At 38.6% G+C, this 22,934-nt stretch overlaps 1 protein-coding gene across 4 annotated transcripts in view; it reads left to right on the top strand.

Moving 5' to 3' along the window:
* The window catches only part of LOC150084880 (sodium/calcium exchanger 3-like), a 533,436-nt gene that overhangs the window by 368,863 nt on the left and 141,639 nt on the right, over positions 1–22,934 (top strand). For 2 of the 4 annotated variants that reach the window (XM_090376678.1, XM_090376675.1), the window contains exons 3-4: positions 11,050–11,141; positions 17,062–17,088. In XM_090376678.1, coding sequence (XP_090232804.1) covers positions 11,050–11,141; positions 17,062–17,088 — 119 coding nt within the window. The remainder of the gene's footprint in view (positions 1–11,049; positions 11,142–17,061; positions 17,089–22,934) is intronic. The other 2 variants (XM_090376677.1, XM_090376676.1) reach the window with 1 other exon arrangement.

The following is a 22,934-nucleotide window of genomic DNA, read 5'->3' as shown; positions in this document are numbered from 1 at the left end:
TTACAGACATTATAAATAGTGCAATAGGGCCTGATACGCCTAAAATCATACAACAACAACAAAAACCATGAGAACGCACAACTCGTCGTACATTGTCATATATATTGTCATATATTTTAGTCGCAACCGACGACTAAAACGGTTTCAACTCCTGTCAACAAAAATCAAGGTACGGTTACAGTGAGCTGTGAAAGATCAACACTGGACAGTGAAGGATTGGAAAAACATTGTCTGGTCTCACGTATTCCACCCTTGTGGGTAGCACAGCTGGTAGAATCGCCGTCCTGTCCACAGAGGGTGGAAAAGACTTTAGTTCTAGTCCCGTCGATGATGTGAGAATTTTTTTTTTTTTTGGCATTTTTCACAACGTGGCTGAGTTAGTCGGTCTCAGGCGAGACGAGTGTAGCGTGGTTGTTCATCCCGGAAACTCGGGGTTTTCGTCCAGCAAACAGAAAATCACCACAAAACACAAGCAATTTACAGACACACGGAACAATATGGTCTTAGTCGCTGATGCTCCTAAAACTCTGCTACACGACGATATCCCAACACCGGGTAGAAAAGCCCTAAGTTTGAATCCCGTTAAACAAGTGAGGACTTTTTATGGGTACTTTTCACAAAGTGACTTAATTAGTCGGTGTCAGGCGAGGAGGGTAGCATGATTTTTTTCTCACTGAAATTCGAGATTTTCGTTCAGCAAATAGCAAATCGACCACAGAACACACGCAATTTACAGACATATTATATATAGCTTAATATAGCCTAAGTTTCTGAAGCACCTAAAACCCTACAACAACTCTCTGACACAAATAACGTATACCGCTTCCAGCTGTTTCAATAGCAGGAACAGAATATTGCGAAAACAACATGAGACCATGGACCTATCCTTCTAAGCGTGAACAGTGCAGGTTGATAGTGGCGGTGTAATGATGTGGAGAGTGTTTTCGTGGTGCACACTGGGTTCTTTGATAGCAGTGTAGCAACATTTGCATGCCTTGGGTTAACTGGAAATTGTTTCCGACCAAACGCATTCACAGATGCAATATGTGCATCTGTGAATGGGTTCTTCCAACAGTATAATGTGTCATGTCACAAGGCAATAATTGTAAAGAAATAGTTACAGTGTTACAACAGTGATCTGGTGCTCAACTGGATTCCTGTCAATTAAACACCAGTGTAATGAGGCGGAACGAACACTTAGGAGTAGAGATCCGCAACCATTCAATTTTCAACAACTGTGGGAAGCAGTTGAGTCAGCATAGACCACCATCCCTGTGACGTGACAAACCAAACTATTATATTTAGGCCACCCGAATAATTAAATTCATCTGCCGTGCTGTGTCTTATGTCTGTTAATTGCGTGTGTTCTATGGTCGATTTGTCTGTTGGCTGGACGAAAAATCCCAGTTTCTGGGGAAAAAAACTTTGCTATCTACGCCTGAGACCGACTAACTCAGCCACGGAGTGAAAAAAGCTCATTAAAGTTCCTGGCGTCATCGATGGGATTCGAACCCGGGCCTTTTCCACCCGGTGTGGGGAGGACGGTGACGATACCACTGTGCTACCGCGCAGACTCCTGTGACGTGACACGCTTTCGACATCTGTTTGAGTCCATGCAACTAAGGACTTCGAATCTAGGCTGTTCATAGGAACAGGGCGGGGTAAGGCTACCCGCTGTTATGTAGCTATACCTAATAAAGTGTTCACTCTGTATAAATACTTACTGTATCCATTGAGGCATATATGCAGATTAAGCACAATATGCACATCATCTCTTCTCCTTGAAGTTCCTTTGCTGACGCCGCATCTCCACGTGGGATTGGATGCTTTCGGGCTCTTTTGCTGGCCTGGGACACTCCCCAGGCGGGATTTTAACCACCCTCGATGAGTCCTCATCGAAGGGGTTCTACTGACGCTGGTCAACTGACAGGCGTAAGATTACCTGGCCCTCTGCTGGGGATAGCCTTCCGCTCTGCCTACTCTTGCTTCCCTTCTTCTTTTCTTATCTTTCCTATCCAACTCGCCCCGTTCCTCTAACTTCGCCTCTTTCCTCTCTTGCTTTGTAAGTGGGGAGAGAGCCGTCAGGCGTTCCTTCTATTTTCCTGGCCCGGCTCCTCGTGCCGGTAGACGAATGCTGAAAGGCTCCTTCCATGGTGATCGAGCCTCCCAGTAACTAAGAGGTCAGTCAAACAACACACTCACACATAACCCACACTGACTGGCCTTAAAATGTTGTGCATACTTCACCGAGTACTCAACACGGATCTGTGGGGAACCACAGGAACCGCTTGACAAAAAACACTATGCCCACTGTGCACATTAAGAGAAAACGAACACGAATTAAGCAAGAAATTTTTTTATTTACAAATTTATTGATATTATTTTTAACTGTTTTTACATGGAAAGTATTAAACTTAATAAATGATGACAATATCTAAAATCGAAACATGGAGAACTATCCAGTAAACCTCGTGAGTCTTTCTTCAGGAAGAAAAATTGAAGGGGCAATATTATTGCATTAATAAAAAGAAAGAAGTTGCTTTTCTGCACACAAGACTGCGAAGAATGAATATAGATAAAATGGTTTAGCCTTTATTAACTCAGATTAAGCGTGCCTCTTTTAAATCTTGTGTTTTCACAAGATCCGTGTACAATTTTCATATGTAGCAATACACTTTTCAAAAACTGCTTAATCCATCTTTATGTTCAGAAATGCTGAGTTCACTAATCAATTCCTGACAGATCCATTTTGTTCAAAAGTTATGTAGGTTTGGTTTATAAAGCAACACTGACAATTTGGCATCTAGACATAGATGACAATTCTGTATGGACATGTAGTAAACGAAACTGCTGAAACGTGTACAAGCATTTAGCGAACGTGATTGTGACAGATCTGTGTGCTGAAAAGCAGATAAGTATATTCCGGAATATAATTCAAACTTTGAAACAGAAAATCGTCGTACGCCATTTTAAGGCCTATACGCTGAACAATGTTGTTGATAAGTTCTTGTGGTAACATCGTCCATTCCTGTCAGCGCCATCTTCAGCTGGTGAACATTTTCTAGTGGGTGTGGATGTATCGCTATGCGTTTCTCCAGAGCGTCCCATATGTGTTCGATGGGATTTAGATCATTGGAACGGGCAGGCCAATCCATACGAACAATTTCCTCACCTTCCAAAAGCATATCACAGCTGCAGTGCGATGGAGTGTGGCGTTATCATCCATAAACACGAACCGGGACTAATGGCACCTCGGAACAGACGCACATGGGGAAGGATTACCTCAGTACAGTAGCGCCTTCCAGTATCTAGAGTTATGTACGTCCATCCAAGATAACGCCTCCCCAGACGAGAACATCTTGACCGCCATATCGATCCTTTCAGCGATGTTTGCGGGGTGATACAGTGTGCCAAACTCTCGCCAGATTAATTGACGTCCAGAATCGCTGCTGAGACTGAATCTACTATCATCAGTAAAGAGTACCTTAAGTAAAGATTTTTTTGGTTGTAACCTTTAGAAATAGTGTTGGTCCTTAAGTTTTGCACACCAGTGTAGTACCTACGATGGTTGAACTGGGTAACAAGGAAGCCCTTCACAATCTCCAAGGCGGTACTCTTCTCAAACCTGAACATCCTACCGTGGAAACATCCCATCGTAAAACGGAATATTATAACCCTTAGTCAGCTGTTTTTACACGCACTTTGGATGCCCCCGACATTGTCAACATCCTATGCAGCAGGAAGAGAAGAAGAGGCCAAAATTACAACTATACTATCAACAGAAACGCACTTCAAAGCCTAACATGTATTTCATACATGTTCTCCTCCAATACCATCAATTTCTGCAACATCCTTGAAATAGACCTAAGTAAAGTATGTTTTGAAAAGAAATACAGAAAACACATCCTGGCTGAAACCTTTTCCGTTGTTCAATTCTAACGCAGCACGATAGTTTCCATGGTTGATTGCTCTACAAACCAAAAACCCTACGTCGTCGCCTGACAGGGCCAATTCGGAATGCTGTTTTCTTCCTGGGATGTGCCAATGGTCACTTTTTATAATGAGTTCAAAATGGACCTCAGACTTTTTCTACTAATCGCATTAATCAATTTCTGTTCATTTTATAGAATTAATTTGATCTAATTTACTCTTGCTTTATTTTTATTTTGTTTATTCCCATACACCTCCTATTTTATTATTGTTACACGCTAATCATTTATCACTTGAGTCTTGTAATCATTACTGTAATTACTTACTGTCACTAATGTAAACCCCACTAGCACTTTGCTGTCCAGTGGTGAGATTATGATTTCCAACTGAATAAAATAAAATAAATAAATTTTTCTCTACCACCCCTTGTAGTTTCTATTCAGATGGTGTAGTTAGCTCGAAAGTATTTCGCTAAAATAAAAGTCTGTCTTTATTTCTGGCTTGCCTTTATTTAACAAATAGATTTAATAAAGTTACTTTGAATAAAAAAGGCATTAGATTCAACGTGCGGTAAACACAGGCGGCAAGAAGGTCTGTGGTGTTTCATCTATTATTTATCGGAATTTTGCAAGTGGAGAGAAGGACACCACTGTGCCACTCTATTAGACAATGGAAGACTACACTTGAAATAATATATCTAGGTGCGGAGGTTACATCCAAAGGAAGATAGAGAATTCTAGAAAAAGTATAAAGAGCAACAACTTAGGTAAAGTGCGCTAAACATTGTCTCTATAAGCCTAAGGATTGGCTTAGAACGGTGTTTCCCAACCTTTTCTTTACCATGACCCACCTAATTCTTTCTAAAATTCTGATGCCCCCTATGTAACATTGGGAAACACCGATATACATATTTTTTATATTCAAAAATTGAATTATTCCCTAAATGAAGCCTAATTACAATTTGTTCAGGACACGAGACTTAGATTTTAGGAAGAAATCATTAGGAAATTATTAATAAAAAAATAGTAAGTAAATTTTCAAAACATATAATAGACATTGTGATATCCAGTCGATTTCTTTTCTTTAGTAACAAATCATTTATGGCACTAAATCCACATTCAGCTAAATATGAAGATGGAAACGGTAACAATAGCTCTCTTGCAAAGTTGGTTGAATTTGGGTATTTAATTTCTGTTTCATCACAAAGCCATGCCATCGCTTCTTTTATATTGAATAAAGTTTTAACTGACTCATCATTTTGCATTTCTGAGAATTCTTCTTGGTACTGCATTGATACATCAGACAAATCCACTAACATTGGTTGCATCATCCAGGTTGGAAAATCAATTTGTTTTAAATCAAAAAACCTTTCTTTTAAATCATCGGACAGAATTTTCAGATGATCAACAATAACAAATACAGCGGTATCAGTCACTTCACATTTTTGCAGACAACGAAACTGTTCAAATTTTTTTTAAAAATATATTTTTGACATAATTTAATAAATGTAATGAAACCAAATGTCTTCGCTTTTGCATCAACGAGACTTTTATTTGTTCCTTGAAGTTGTTTGTTTAATATATTTAGTTTTTCAAAGATATCGGCTAAATAACTCACAAATGCTTTACCATCGACCGTTAACAGATGCTTCATTTTAGGTTTGTCACTTAAAAAGTCACTAATAGTATCAAATAGTTCCATAAATCTTTTCAAGCAGTTCCCTTTCGAGAGCCACCTTACTTCAGTGTGAAGTAAAAGTCTCACATGGTCTTCATTTTGTTCTTCACAAAAAAGCTTGAAGAGACACAAGTTTTCCCTATGAATAACACAATGCACAAGAAGCATTTCTGGATTCTCATCTTTCATCAATTTTAAGCAGCCATTTTTCTTGCCCATCATATTAGCATTAGCATTAGCATTAGTAGAGGCATTTGATGCAAGAAAGCAAGCTTATGCAGCATCAGCCAAAAAAAAAAAAAAAAACCACTTCCACTTCACCCCTCTGTTCGTTCAAAATACCTGTCCAGCTGAGCCTTAAACTTATTTAGGCTATCAACCTCCACGACAAGGGTTGGAAGTCTGTTCCACCAACCAACCACCCGCTGGCTAAAGGCAAATTTCCGCACGTCTATCCTACATCTGTCTTTCCTCAATTTGAATTTATGCCCTCTCAGGTGATTATTCTGAGCTAGAGGAAGAATCCCATCAGCGTTGAGCATGCTCAAACCATTCAAGGCTTTATACACCTCTATCAGATCACCTCGCTGGTGCCTAGTCTCCAGACACTGTAATTTGCAAAATTTAAGCCTTTCTTCGTAAGAGCACCCCTTCGTAAGAGCACCCAATCTTGTTGCCCTTCTCTGTACTCGTTCCAGCAGCTCTACATCCTTCTTGAAATGAGGCCTCCAGACCTGTATACAGTACTCTAGGTGTGGCCTGACCATTGCCTTATACAAGGGAATAATCACCTCCTTATCCCTGCTGGAAAAATTCCTGTATATCATTGACAATACTCCATGAGCTACTCTTGCAGCCCGTCTGCACTGCTCAGAGAACTTCATATCTGCCTGCACAACCACCCCCCCAAGTCCCTTTCATTCTCTACCACTGTCAGTGTAGTACCACAGAGTTGATACGTTGCTCTGGGGTTGCTGTTTCTCATGTGTAGTACTTTACATTTGTCAATGTTAAACTTCATTTGCCACCTCTCAGCCCATCTGCTCAACCTTTCCAGATCCTGTTGCAGCAGCAAGTGTCAGTAGTGTCCTTGACAACCCTGCCAACCTTTGTATCGTCTGCAAACTTGGACATTAAGCTTGATATACCATCATCAATATCATTTATAAATACAGAAAACAATAATGGACCCAACACTGAGCCCTGAGGGACTCCACTAATAACATTAGTCCACGATGAGCAGTGTCCATTGTTTACCACTCTCTGTCTTCTGCCACTCAACCATCCCTTTATCCATAGCAGCAATTTGCCTCCAATGTCACACTGCTCCAATTTGTGTAGCAGTCTTCCATGTGCAACAGTATCAAAAGCCTTTCTAAGATCCAAGTATATAATATCAAAGCTATTCCCTGCATCCAGTTATTTTGTGACTGCATCATAGTATCCAATCAAATTGGTCAGGCAAGACTTCCCCTTAACAAACCATGCTGTGTCCGAGCTATAACTGAAGTCTTGTCTAAATGATCCTGCAGTGCTTCTTTAACCAGTGCCTCCATTAATTTTCCTGGAACAGAAGTTAAGCTCACAGGTCTATAATTACTTGTATCAGTCTTTGATCCTCCTTTGTGAATTGGGGTCACATTTGCACATTTCCAGTCTATGGGTACCTCCCCTGAGTCCAAGGAAGCTCTCATAATTATGGCTAAGGGTTTGCATACTTCCTTTGCTGCCTCCTTTAATATAACTGGATAGATCCCATCCACCCCGGGTGCCGTTCTTGTGTTTATCTTCAACAGTTTCTCCTCCACTTTACTCCCAGTTATTTCAAGATTCTGTAGCTTACTGCTAGAGTCGAATACACCTCTGGCATTCCCCTCGCTGAATAACTCCTCATGTGTGAATGTCGATGCAAAATATTCATTTAGTTTGTTAGCTGCCTGAGCAGGATCACCAACAGTTGACCCATCAATATCAAGTGGACCAATCTGATTCATCCCCTTCCTTCTAGAGTTTACATAAGTAAAGAACTCTTTGCTGTTTTTCTTTGCATCCCTTGCCAAGGATTTCTCGTAATCTGCCTTCGCCTGCCTAACCTCCTTTGTAACTTGGTTGCATATCAACTTGTATCTATCATAGGCTTCTGTGTCATGTGTTAATTTGTAAGTATCCCATGCATTTTTCTTCTCTGCCATATGTCTCATTAGTTCATCTGACATCCACTTAGGCCTAAACCTTGAACAATATTTCTTAATTGGTATGTAAAGCCTAGTAGCTTCCAAGATAAGTTCTTTGAATGCTTCCCATTTTGAATTTGCTGTTGGTAACATCATCAGTTGGTCCCACTGTGTAGAATTTAAATTATTAGGAGCACCATCTGCAGCGCAAGATGTTATATTTTTCATTGATATATTATTGTCATCTAAGTAATTTTTTAACTTATTATATATATCTTTGGAGGTAATGGTGCTCTCTAACGATTTACAGAATAACATTTCTTCAGCAAAATTACCTTTATCAATATATCTTACATAAGTTATCAGTACGGCTTCACTGTCCCTCAAAGTTGAGTCATCCATTTGCACTGAGAATTTTCTTGTTTTCAGCTTTCCAACAAGTTGTATTTCAATATCTTCACTCATTTCATCTATTCTTCCGCTAACAGTATTGTTATTGAGTGGCTTAGCTTTCACGTCTTTGTCATCTTTTTCCAGAACTGTTTTAAGAAATGCTGATATTGATAGTTTGATTAAATTTTCTCCTATAGTATGATTTTTCCCAGATTTAGCAATGAGTAAAGAAATTTCATAACTAGCCTCAAGAGTACGATTGACAGTTGCAGTATGAGCAATAAACAGAGACTTTACCAACAATTCTTCTTTTGTACAAGTTAAGTCATAGTAGGCGGTTGTTTTAAACTCTAGACGAGCAATTTTTGAATTGCCCCCCTGAACAATCAAATTTCCCCCATGTGGGGCGTGGGACCCACGTTGGGAAACACCGGCTTAGAAGGTGTGGTCTGCAGAGTTTAGCATCTAGACACCTTGCGGTGCGGAAATTTGACTAAAGTGAAGGCGTTGAGGGGATTACTAAGATGAATGAGAGAGGAATATTCTCACTGGTGAGTGAGGCAAGAACCAGAAAGCACAACTATAAAATCTTAGAGAGTAATAGTGGATTTGATCGTATGAAATTTAACCTCGGGCAGCGTTTTGTGGAATGTTGCAATAAGTTGTTTGCAACCGTGTGACTGAGGAGGAGAGTTTGTTAAAATTCAAGGAAAACTAGATAGGCATTTATTTTATGGAAATAACATGAAGTTTTTTTTTTTTTTTGGCATATACAGAATAAGTTCGCTTACTTTCATCGCTGTGTTATTTTAATACCCATACTAATGTTAAAACTTCTAAACCGCGCTATATATTTTCCTTAGGAATATCTCCTTCACGTTCTAGTTATTCCTAAGATTGACTACAATTCCAAATTTGAAAGTTGTGCCCGTTTTCCTTGGCAAGTGAAATTCCGTTGCTCACACAGTCATCATCTTTACATGCAGTGATGCAGTAAATTCAAAGCTAGATTGTCAGCTTCAGATATGTTGAACAATCTGCAAATTATAAGGCTTGCATGACATTTTTATAGCAGTATTTCAGAAATAGTGAACCTTGCAAAAATTACCTCTATACTTTCACAAGTAATTCTAAACTTTCACTTGATTTCTTGGGACTGCAAAAAAGATGTTTCAAGAATGTGGTCAACGATTTCCTTAGAGGTTCCTGGCCGTCCTGCTTATTTACGTTTATGAAGTGTATCAAGCGGTGGTATTACCACCGCTTTATACATTTGGCGTTATGTGTTTTCAGCCTAATGCTGTATGTACCAAATACGAGATGTAGTGATCACAGACTCAAAATTTGTCTGTGATCCTTAGAATAGTCACCATCCTGCAACTAATTGCGACGTAACAGCCATAGGATATGAGCACAAGAAACTGAATAAGGAGAAGTTTCTTGTTTAAGTAACTGTATATATCTAATGTTAAAAAGAAGATCTTGCTATTTTAAATATTTGATTAGTAAGGGACAGTAACTAGAGGTCTTCGGGTTATAATTAATGTCAGTAATGTATGAAATAAGGATAACTAAATTTAAATACTGGCATTCTCTTATGGAAACCCTGCATAAGAAAAACCCTGCATATTAGATAAGTTAAACTAGCAAGCAAAGTTTCACAGCAACTGAAGCCAAGGAACTGCTTGCGAATAAGTGTTCTTAAGCATTGCAGGTTTCTGAAATACTAGATATTGGTTTTAGACTACAATCAGACACCTTATTGCGTCTGAAACCAGATCTACTTGCTAAGTGGACATTTATATGATTTCCAAGTGTAATGTTTTATTCTGTTTATACTGCGAACTCGCAAATACAATTACAGATTATATAAATATTCATTGTTAAAATGATTAACTGTATACTCCTATGACTTAGTGATCGTGTCGGAGTATAAACAGAACCATATGACCATTTTCGAAGTTTGGTTATCAATATAGGACTAGTAGAACATTTTAAGCTCCCCTGAAACTAATTTTAAATCCGATTAGTGTCCTTTGAAAAGCATAACAATCTCATTATACAAAACTTTAAGATCAGAGAATTTTTCAAACTTAAATAATTAAGAACAAGTGAATCTAACAACCCAACCAATTCCTCCTGCCTTAAATACATAAAAAGAAGAATCGAAATATAAAATTTAGAGGCCTCAACTGCTCACACACTACAACAACGATGTTAATGCATTTAGAAATGTTTTCAAGAACATTTGCCGTTCCAGGTACTAGGAAGATCCTCATTATGATATCGCAACCCTTAAGCCAATTCCATTTATATGAGATGATATGTTCAAACTGAAACAAAGTAGGGAAAAAACAATGATTGCTGCTTAAGCAAAATTGTACAAGAGAAAGTCCATTATCAAAAGTAGCTACTTCGACTTAATTATTCCTTAAAGTGGTGTTTTCATTAAATGAAACACTAGAAGATGCACATCAGAAACATTATGATCCCTGCTGACTAAGTACAGCGCTCAGAGGATTCTGCTTTTTACCACCAACCCGCCTAAGGTCTTTAATGCTCATGCAATATTCACTAATTGTTTGCTGCGACCTACTTTTACAAGAACCTGTCCCTATTGTCACAAATTCTCCATGCTTAATGAATGCTGAATTATTTATTAACTAAAACGTCACATTTTGAATTTCATGGGAACAGTAATTAGTTGACAATGTTGTCAATTAAAGTAGGTGTGACCACATTGAGTGCTAATTGTTTGGTAGCATTTATTGAAAACAAACTTAATAACGTATTATATATTATGTTTAAATAATCTTAGACGTTGGACTTATATAATGTCCTTCAATGATGTGTTTTTATTTTGTTTTTTTTTCAGAAAGGAGATTCGACTACATATCATAGATAATGAGAGCTACGAACGTGATGCTATGTTTTATGTGGAACTCGGTGATCCAAAATTAGAGGAAGGTAAGGATGACTTTTTTTTTAAAGAAAACATAGCAGCAATATTTTTACCCTAAGAATATATAATAAACTGATCTTCATATTTGGACAATCAACCATGTCACTTTCTTGAAATCTGTTATTAAAAATTAGAAACCTTTTACAATTGGCGTTAACAGATAATTACACATATAGTATGCAAAGGTAAGTTGTCACATAGTATGTACACTTTCTTGGGGCCTCTTAGTCGATCCGGATGGGGAAGACAGGTGCTCTTTCCGATTTTCAGAAAGGTGTTATTGTTGGAGCATGTTTAATGGGAGCCACAACTGAGAAAACAAAGAAAATCGCTGCTGTGTCTAATGTGACCATCTCAAAAGTGTACAATGAGTGGACCACGAAAGGAGAGTACACCTCTAAAAGAAAGAAATGTGGCAGAAAGTCGGTATTCCAAGAACTAGACCGCAGGAATTTAAAGCGATTTGTGCATCAGAATAAAGGTCCAGGGTGCAGCAAATGATTAAAAAAAAATTAGGCAAAGAAAGACCCATTTCAAACTTAACTATGCAGTGAAAATTAGTTTCTGGAATTTGGTAGTCATATGCCTATAAGAAAGTCGCTTCTTTCTGTAAAAAATTGAAATGTTCCACTTGAGTGGTGCCGCCAACACCAAGACCGCAGTGTGAAACAGTAGAAAAAGATCATGCGGTCGGACGAGTCTCAAGTTACACTATTTTGCAGTGAAAGTGTGATGTAAATCTCATGAGGCGTGCAATCAGACTATCTCGTGCCCACCAATCAAGAGGTTGGAATTGGTATCATAGTATGGGGTCTGTTATGTTGGTACGGATACGCTGATAAGCTCATATCGTTATAAGGTCGTGAATAAATATACAATTTCTCATGTATATAAGAATATTGTATACTGTACCATGTCTATATGTATGGCGGATTTGCCGGATTTTTAGGCTAGAAACCGCTTTACTCAATAAATAATAATAATAAAAATCCTTATATCTTCTCTGATCAGCTTTACCCTGAAATGCGTCATTTTTATCGGATAGCGATAGATTCTTTCAAGACAACAACGCAGATATGCACTGTGCAAAATTTGTATCTGAATGGAAAGGGCAGTAGGGTTTGGTAGTTCTATACCAACCACAATATAACAGCAGACAAATATCCTGATGGAATTTGGAGCCAGCCTCCTTCAGATACTTGGTGGAATCCGTGTTACGACTTGTACGGGCTGTAATTTGGGCAAATGGTAGCCCTACTAGATATTGAATAATGGTACAGTATTTCTAAGAATATGTCTAATTTTTTCATGAATGAGGGTATAGGTCCTTGATGGGTGGCAAAAATGCTTACACATCTTCAGGAACAGTACAGGACTCAAAAATCTCTGACGAAAATTTACAGGTGCATAATACAGATCCAAAAGAGTCTCTCTTACAGAAATTGTAACTGGTTACGAAACGTGGATATTTATCAATGAGATCGGGAACAAAACAAGAGTCCATGCAATGGATTATTGTTGTATTAGGGTTTTAGAAGTATCAGCAACTAAGGCTATATTGCTCCGTGTATACTGTCTGTAAATTGCGTGTGTTCTGTGGTCGATTATCTGTTTTCTGGAAGGAAAATCCGACTTTCCAGGAGAAAAAACCATGCTATCCTCGCCTGAGACCGACTAACTCAGCCACGTCGTGGAAAAAACCATAAAAATTCCTCACGTCATCAACGGGACTCGAACTCAGGTCTTTTACACCCAGTGTGGGGAGAATGGCGATTCTACCAACTGTGCTACCCATGAGGGCAACCATGAAATGAAATGGAAACCCCCATGAGTAGCCACTCAAAAAATTCAGAACTGAACCTTCTGGAGGAAGATCTTAGCCACCATTTTTGGAATATGGAAGGAATTATTTTATAGCCTATATTCTACCATAGCCCCTATATACCACATAAGAAAAACAATAAACAGAGATACCTATGCTGCTGTTCTAAAAAATGTAAGAGGGGTTATAAGGAACAGAGAAGTGAGAAATTGACAGTAGGTGTCTGGCGTCTTCATTACAATGCGTTTGTCTGTACACAAATCTCAGATTAGAAATTACTTTAGCAATTGCTGATCTGAAATATTGTGGATTCCAAGAGTTAGACCACCCTTCCTATATTCGATGCCTGGCCTCTAGTAATTATTTCCGCTTCATAAATCTGCAGAAACACCTTCGTGGATATCGATTTTCAAGTGATTATGATCTGAAGTAAGCTGTAAATGGCTTTTTCAGAAACTAAAACAAAGGTTTCGATTTTTTAGGTTTTTCCTCTTGCCCAGATAAATGATATTTATTGCTATATATTGCACTCAATTATATATCAATAATAATATATTAATATATTTTTTAGTCTAATTTTAAAAATTAGGCTGTTACCGAGGTAGGTAACTTTTTTAAGTGCTCCTCTTCTCTTATCGTAGACTGGACACCATGTGCTTTCCTAGTCTTTATACTGCATGGTAAATTTCATATCTGATTCTACCATAGCCCCTAAGTATTTTTCGTATAGAACCACTTTTAACTCCTCTTCCTCTAGCTTATAAGTAATTCCCTGTTCCCCAGGTGCATAACTTTACGACCCCGTGGGTAGTGCAATGATTATAATCGCCGTTCCCCCATGCCGGGCAGAAAACGCCCGAGTTCGAATCTCATCAATGACAAAAGGAATTTTAATCGTGTTTTTGTTTTTTCACAAAATGGCCGGGTTAGTCGGTCTCAGGAGAGAGTTGCATTTTTTTCCTCCTGGAAATTCGGGTTTTTCTTCCAGCAAACAGACCAAAGAATATATGCAATTACAGACACACCATACTGATACCTCATATCCTTAGTTGCTTTGGTGCCTTACACACACACACACCAGCACCATAGGAAGTGCTGTTTATTTTTACTGCAACATCAGAAAAAATTGCGATAAAATCCTAACATGAGAAATCAAAGCTTTTATCGAGGACTTCATCCTTTTTATAATAAATCTTTATTGCAAATGAGTTATATATATCTAGCCTTGATGAATCTGATTACCTAGTTAGAGTGAAGAAATTGCACGTTGGGCCGATTTTCACGTTGGGTGAACTGTAAAACTAGAAATTAGCTCATGGGGAAAACTTTCAGCTTGAGATCGGCTACAGGCCCGACTGAAGAGGTCTATATGACTTCTTCCAGTCTCCGACAGATTCGAGTCCAGATATTTCTAAACAAGTTTACAGTGTAAGCTGTACGATTGAGCCAACATAGTAATTATGTAAAGTAATTAAGTAAACCACGTAGATTCGAAACGTTGAGTATATTTCCTATATAAATCTTCATTTAAATAGTTTTCTTTAGTGCTCTTGTGGAACATCAGCTTAATTTGTGTCTGATCTCTCCTGAATTTCCGAAAAATCAGAATTAACCTTAAACATTTAAGGAAATGTTTCGTTTCACAGTCGTTTATTTCAGCAATTTTAAGTACTCGCTATCTTAGGTTCACTAAAATGATTTGGAAGGAGATTTGGCTATTTACTTTTATCTCTTATGTGCATAATGATGCTGCCCATTCCATCCGTTCCTCTGTAATTCCTTTCTATATTACTCTCTCTCTCTCTCTTGAATGTCACTGTTTTACAGAAATTTTAATTAATTTACCAGTATTTTTGTTGATATTTGATTAGAATGTGTTCTTAATAATTTCAACACATATTCGCAGAATGACATATTAGTTGCTAGAATTCCCACCACTCCACTCTTACATACGTACATCACGCTTAATACTACTTTCCGACGTTCATTATTAATGCACAGCAGTTAGATTTAGCAATACAACGAAGTATGAACGGGCTAAACATTTACGATGAACGGGCTAAACATTTACGAAGTTATAAGAGACACTATTAAACCCCTTTCAGTTATCGATGTTTCTTCATAAATGCTGAAGATCCATCAGAAAGTGTCCATCGGCTTCACGTCGCCATTTTCATTATACTTAGCCACTATACAAAACTATGGGCTAGAATTTCTTTTTTGGAACAGACACTTTATTGTAAATTCAATGTAAACCAGCAGAATTAAGTAGTAAATTAGTAATTTATTGGTAAACTGATCAGAAAATAATCTATAGACAAGCTTAAACTGTATACGGAATTCACATCATAAACTTACTAACAGTGTACAGACAACGGCAGCTTATATTAGAGAATGAACCAAAGCTCTCAATAAAGATAATTCTCCCTGTGGAAAATAGGTATACATACCTTTAGGATTACCAGTGTTGCTGTTGCTAGACAATAAAACATCCTCAGAAGAACGTCAAGAGATCGAATAGAAAGAGATGACAAAACTGAATGCAAACTTGGCTGAAATAATGTCATAAGTAAAACCTTGACAGGGAAACTAAAGTGAAGTAATATGTAATTTGTTTTCAGAAAGTTAAGATCAGAATTGCAAAGGCAGCAAGTTCGTTAGTTCCTTTTCCACCCATGGAACAAGGAATATATTAATACCGTAATGAAGCCGTTAAGAATTCGTTGTACGGCTTCCTGAGGCGAGACGAAACTGATATTGCTTTATGAAAAGAAAATTAGGCTCATGGGACTGAATTAAGAAATAGTCAATACCTTTTCAAATTGTTGGTGAGAACTCTTGACGAGAGATTTCCAGCTAGATCAGGTCACTATTATTTTAGTCAGTTATTCGGTAGCTAAAAGAACGTTTTCTTTTAGCCAGAGAGTTGGTGATTGCTAGAATAAGCTACCTCCATGGGTGGTGGAGGCCGACAGTTTGGGAGATTCAAAAGTGAACTAGACAGGTAGCTCCCGAGGAGGAGTCAAATAGGTAGGATATTTTTTAAATTTTTATTTTATATTTTATATTATTTATTTATTTATTATTATTATTTTTTTACTGGTGCAGAAAAAAGCCTCGGGCTTCCTTGCACGATATGGCCAATATTAATACTACAAAATAACTGAACTGGCTAGCAGTTAGCCTATAATTGTAAGCTGGTTTTAACACAAAATTAACGTTGTAATTGTTCAGAATAAGCATAGAGACACCTGGGGTCACGCGACGTCAATATATCGTGTTATAAATTGCATACATTCTCTGGTCGATTTATCTTTTGAAGAATGAAAAAAAAAAAAAATCGAATTCCGGAGAGGCTAACATGCAACCCCCGAAAGTGCTAAACTATTCATCTGCAGTGCGAGATCAGCTCTGAAAAATTCTTCTAGGTCCTGTCAACTTCAACCGACGATGGAACTCACTTATTTTCCACGCAATGGCGGATGGAGGCAGTCCAAATCATAGAAATATGTTTGTTTGTTTTCCAAGTTATCGGTAGGTGTAATGCTAAATGCACTTTGTAAATTTTGGTACACTATTTTCTTATTTAACAAGTATAAATCTGACATTGAATTATTTTTCTCCCTATCGTGATTTTATGAAAACATTATAGAAATCACTAACGTTGGAAATGATTTTGGGAAAAATATCATTGACACTCAGTAGGAAAAGTGTCGCGATCTAAAGATTCCTAATTGAGTAATAAAACTATTTAAGCTATAGTTAAAAATACTCGACAAGAAACTGTATTTCAAGGAGTAAAATTCATTGCTTGCACAAATGTAATGACATCAAATGAATATCATTTTGCAATACATTTTTAAGCAATATTATTCCTAGTTTTTTTTTTTTTTATTCCTAGTAGATTAATATACAGTCCTGCAGTTTTTCCTATAGATTGATAACTACCTGATAATGCTCATCAACCCTGGTAAGATAAAAACATTACTTTTGCTTGGATAACAGCAATATGATCTAAAGTTAAAACAGAGTAAAATTGATAGCTGCATTTATCCATGTTTTCTATTTCTTTGTCATGCTGCTTTTTCTTTGCTAAATTGAAGAAGAGGAGGTTTTGCTTGAAAAGAAAGGTAATGTTGAATACTGATTACTAATATCACCATCTAATTAATATCAAAATATATATAGGAAATGTCAGTACCGTCATGTTACCACTAGGTCACGGACTTCCTCCATATACGCAGATGTTCAAAGAAAGTGCATTACCTAGGAATTTTACATTTCTAACCCTTTTTTTTGCGATGGTATGTTACATTAATCACTAGCATCACAAATAGAAATATAAAAAAAAAAAGATATTTATTAATAGTTAAGGAAAAGCTAAGTAATATTTGACAGTCCTCTCAAAATATTCCAAAATGAGCATTTGCAACCTTTATACAACAGTTTTGGTAAACACGACAATTATGCCCGAAATATTATCAGAAGCCCTCAGTTTGCTTCAGTTTATCATTTTAAATGGAAAACAAAATGAAAAGTTCACCAGGTGCAAACTAATATTTAGTTGAACCGTCTCTGGCTCTGATGACAGCAGCACACCGTCGAGGCATTGACAAGATCAATTTCTGAAGATAATAAACTGATAGTTCGTGGTTCCAAACACGAATTATGGCTTCCTGAAGTTCACGAAGGGTCTTTGGTTTATTTCTAGCAACTGCTGATTCCACACGATGCCAACAGTTCTCTATAGGATTCAGGTCCAGGCTGTTTCCTGGCCAGCTAACAGTTGTAATGGACCGTTCTTCCAACCATTTTTTCACCTGAAACAAATGTAAACACATTACTGTCGAACCTCTAATGCAGAAATGAAGCTAAAGTAACTACAGAAGTGCCTACTTACACTTTTCGCCTGATGACAAGGAGCAGAGTTGTCGGTGGCGCCTCCGTAGCCAGGTGGGAAGGAGCAGCAGTGCGCAGCACACGCTTCTTGATTAGCCCGGGGTTCGAGCCCGTTACCACCAAATACGGAGGATGCGGAAAGGTCAGGGACTGACCACCGCATATCCCGGAGCAATATGGCCTTAGTTGCTAATGCTCCTAAAAAAAAACCAAACAACAACAACAAACAACAGCAGAGTTGTCCTGAAAGATGCAGTTACTTGGCAGGTTGAAATGGTCTGTAATGGTTGGCAGCAATTTGCCTTCCAATATAGCCAGGTACCCATTGGCATTTATGGAACCTTTTATAAACTGCAGGTGACTCCGCGATACGAAATGCACCCCCATATCATTAGGCTGGTAGGAAATTTCACTGTAGACACCATACAGTCTGGATGGAATTCTTCATCACGTCTACGGCAAATCGTTTGTTTCCCATCAGAGCCATGCAGGTTGAATTTCTTCTCATCCCAGAAAATAACTGACTTACACTGTTCGGGAGTCCATTTTACACGCTCCTTATACCAAATTAATCGGGCCTTTTCCATTTTTTGTGCGAGGGGGGCTTCTTCTTAGGACGACGGGTCAAGTCCATTTTTGAAGAGGCGTCTTCTGACTGTTACTGCACTTGCTACCACTCCTGTATGTTTTTCCCATTCTCTTTTCAGCTCAGACGAAGAAGCTTTTCGATTTTTAAGGCATAAGCGCTTCAAAACGCAGTCCTGTTTTTGGCGTAGAGACTCGTTTGCGTCCGGTTCCTTTTTTCCTATCAGCAGAACCAGTATTCTTGAGTTTGGAAATAAATCTATTCACTGTCGACTGATTACAAGACACTCTATAAGCAATATGACGGGAAGAACATCCTCCCTCAAGTAAAGCAACAATAGCACTCTTTCTTCGTGGCGTCAACTGCACGTAACTCGCCATCCTGACACAAGCAAGGAATGACTGCAACTCTTGCAGAGCGTGCTTATATAGCTGAAAGTAACGGCTGATGCAATAATACGTCATCACCTACGCGTGTCAATCTTATCTGATGCAATCTATAAGAAATATTGCCATATACTTGCGTTATTCAGACGACAATTACAATTTTAAAGGATGATGCACGTTCTTTGAACACCAGTGTAAATAGTAATAAAAAAAAACGGTAAAACCTGGCTTTAGCAGGCTATATGGGGAGGGTGGTAAGGCCTGTCCGCTGAAGCTTACTATTCGCTAAAATCGAAAAAAAAAACACTGTCTCGTCAAAAGATTATGACCACCTACCTAATAATATTGTCACCACACGGCGAGGCACTGACTCTTAAGGTCTCTAAGAAGGCATTTCGTACTATGTCGCCAGGATTGTGTCACGTATATCTACGATAGGCCGCGGTGGAAAATCGAAACGCCGGATCAGTCAATCCACATAATCCCATAAATGTTCTATGCCATTGATATCCAGAGAATTCGGCGCTCACGATAGCACCTGTAAGTCACTTTCGTGTTCGACGAACCACTCTCTAACAGCACCGGCAACGTGACAGGGCGCATTATCCTGTCGGAACACATTTCTTCCATTGGGGAAGATAATTACCATGAAGGAGTGAACTCAATCAGCCACAATGGATAGATAGTTTTTAGCATTCAAAGTGCATTCAAATAATGGATAGATAGTTTTTAGCATTCAAAGTCTAGGAGTATGAGGGCTCCAAGAGATTCTCAAAATAATATTCCTCATACCAAAACACTGCAGTCACCTGCCTACCTGTTTCTGCTGGACCAGGACATCGGAGTGATTCTTTTACGCAGTCTGTCACTGTATCCTCCATCTATCGTCCAGATGGCATGGCAAGAAATGTGATTTATCGGAAAGGCAACTTTTTTTTTTCATCCGTCAATGGTTCAGTGACAATGTTCAGATTCAAATATTAGGCGTCGTTGGTGATGGGTGGCTATAAGCAAGGATATTACGAACACAAAACACAGGTAATTTATAGGAAATATATACCGCGACAATATGGTCTATGTCGCTGATGCGCCTAAAACCCAACAACAAACAAAGAAATCGAGAATGTAGGGGTATCAATTTTAATCATAACCAGAGAAAACGCATCGGGACCAATCATAGTCCTATTTGGTAGTCGATATATATCACTTTAATAAAGATCTTCGTGTGATATAGAACGTGTGAAGTACGAAATGTGATTCTCTAAGATCTAGAAGAGCTTAGCTTATGGTTTGCCAAAATGTTTTTCATCGTTAAAGATGACTTTAGCCCAAAGCATCAAAGGTATTTTTTGGTATTTTAACGTTTAGATATCCCTTGGAGACATTTATGTAACGAGCCTGTCTGTTACCTTGGCGAATAGTGCTGTGTTTTTTTAAATTGTAATGTTTGTGCTCGTTTTATTCACTTATCACCTTCTTACACACTGTAGAAAACGGTCATCCAAGAAATCCACAAAAGTCTTGCTAGTGTGTGAGTGACCAATTCACAAATACTAATTAATACCAGTTAACATCTGGAAAGTTAAAATCACCCATTATGAGATATTCTGATTTGTTGGTCCACTCTATTTCCCTGTATAGCTGTGTGGTACATCATAGTCATTAGGCCAACAACACACTCCTACTCTCAATTTGGTTTTCCCAGTGCTTATATCTCACCAAACTGACTCAATATTGCACTCGTCACCCAGGCAACTGGATGCAGTGACTTAGATTTAATATACTTCCTAACTAACATAACCTAGCATAACCCCTCCACCTCTCCTGTCCTGTCTGTCCTTCCTGTACACATTGTATTCCCCATAATCAAATTCCGCATTACCTATGTCTGAGTGACATCACGTCGCCGCTATTCCTACAATGCCTGCATTCGACGACTTAATTAGTTCTTCAAAGTCATAAAATTTATTTACAGTGCTCCTGACATTAGTGTACATGCAAATATACATGCACGTTTTCTTACTCTTAGTTACCCTATAATACAGCCCATGTATTCATTTGTTCCATGATGACCCACAGCAGGGCCTGAAATCCGAGACACCTTGCTTTCCAGGCTGCTGCATGTACCAACAGTAGCGATGCAAGAATCACTTCACCTCTGCCTGTGGCTCTAGTTAAACTACTAGTCTCTGTATTCCCCCCCAAGCTAGCAGTTTTCCGACCCACCTATCACTGATTCGATAGCATCAGCAAATATTCTTGCACTTCTTTTCTATTCAAGTGTATCCCATCCCTGCAAAAACAGTTTCTCCCGTTAAAAATCACAGACCATGCTAAGAAAAATTCAACCCCATGACCCTTGCACATTCTCTCCAAGGCCGAATTAATTATTAATTGACAAGCGTTAAACGCATATTCCCTCCTTTCGTGCCTGGTCAGAATTGTAGACACTTTCAAGTTCAATTCAAACTCGCGACTTTTTGCGAACATTACCCTGTACTGATTAAATGAGTCCTCAGATCTCTTCCTCTTAATATCATTAGTGCCAACGTGTACAGCAAGATCGCCTTTTAAAAAATGATATCTGCCCTTGAAAGATGAAATCGGCTCTGCAACGTCATCTACTTTTGCCCGGGGCAGACATACCCTGTTTCTGAGAATGGACATAAAAAGGCACCTGGGGCGGATGGAATTTATACAATTATATTAAGGGAGGCAGCAAAAGAGGTAAGCAAACCCTTAGCCATAATTATGAAAACATCCTTGGATTTAGGGAAGATGCTTATGGACTAGAGAAGTGCGAATATATTCCCAATTCATAAAGGTGAATTAAAAGACAACATAGTAATTACAGACCTATCAGCTTAACGTCTGTTCCAGGAAAAATAACGGAATCTGGAATAAAGTTACAAAGGAGGTTAGGCAAGCTAAGGCAGATTATGAAAAGTCCCTGGCAAAGAATGCAAAGAAAAACAGCAACCACTTCTACGCTTATATTAACAGTAGAAGGAAGACTAATAAGGGGTTTAGGGCAGAAAGCCTCAGACTACTGGGAAATTTACTAGACGAACAAGTTAGTGCAAAGCATCATTTTTGTTCGTAGTAAATCACTGAAGTCGGTGAAATGGCATCGCTTTTTTACATTTCATATTGTGAATGCCTTCACAAGTTGTCATGATATTGCACTACGTGGAATAAGCAACGCTTCGCCAGTAGAAAAGACTAACGTTACTTATTCTCGGCGGATACCACCCAGACGGCAACGTTTCGAAACTTGTTGGCTTCTCATCAGTGAGAGGGTAGGTATCCTAGTGATACAATGAGTGACAACCCAGTTATGAGCCTCCGCGGCAGCACAGTGTTATCGGCCTCCCCACACCGCGTGGAAAAAGCCCGGGTTCGAATCCCGTCGATGACGCTTTAATGGACTTTTTTCACTCCGTGGTTAAGTTAGTCGGTCTCAGGCGTAGATCGCAAGGTCCCCCCCCCCCCAGAAACTGGGGTTTTTTGTCCAGCAAAACAGACAAATCGACCATAGAACACACTCAATTTACAGCCATATACAAAAACGGTTAGATGTAATACTCCACGAGGAGGGTTCCAAGTTGGATGAATAGTGATGTTGCCACATTATTTAAGCAGAAAAAGGTGGCATGGAAAGGTCACGGAGAAATAAAAAAGTACTGAAGCCTATGACAGCTACAAGATGATCTGTAATAGAGCCACAGAAACGGTTCGACAGCAAAGGCAGTTTATGAGAAATCACTAGCAAACAGAGCAAAGAGGGGAGATAAGGACGGCTTCACTTATATAAATGCCAAGAAGAGCAGGACAAACCAGATCGGACCTTTACGTAAGGGAAAGGGGACAGTATTAAATACACCAGCTGCCCTTGCAGATGAACTCAACAGTTATTTTGCATCGATATTTACAAATGAAAAACCTTTTGTGGCAATGGGAAATCGTGGGAGCGAAGTTTAAAAATATGTAATTAATGATATTGAAATTTCGCGAGATTATTTAATGAAAAAACTTTCGAGCCTACAGGCCAGTAAGGCTCCTGGAGTTAAGGGAGGCGGCAAGTGAGTGCATTGAACCATTGAGG

Source organism: Mastigoproctus giganteus, chromosome 6 (assembly GCF_048544385.1).
Source record: "Mastigoproctus giganteus isolate SK-2022 chromosome 6, ASM4854438v1, whole genome shotgun sequence".
Lineage (NCBI taxonomy): Eukaryota > Metazoa > Arthropoda > Arachnida > Uropygi > Thelyphonidae > Mastigoproctus > Mastigoproctus giganteus.
This window is presented reverse-complemented; position numbering and strand designations above follow the sequence as displayed.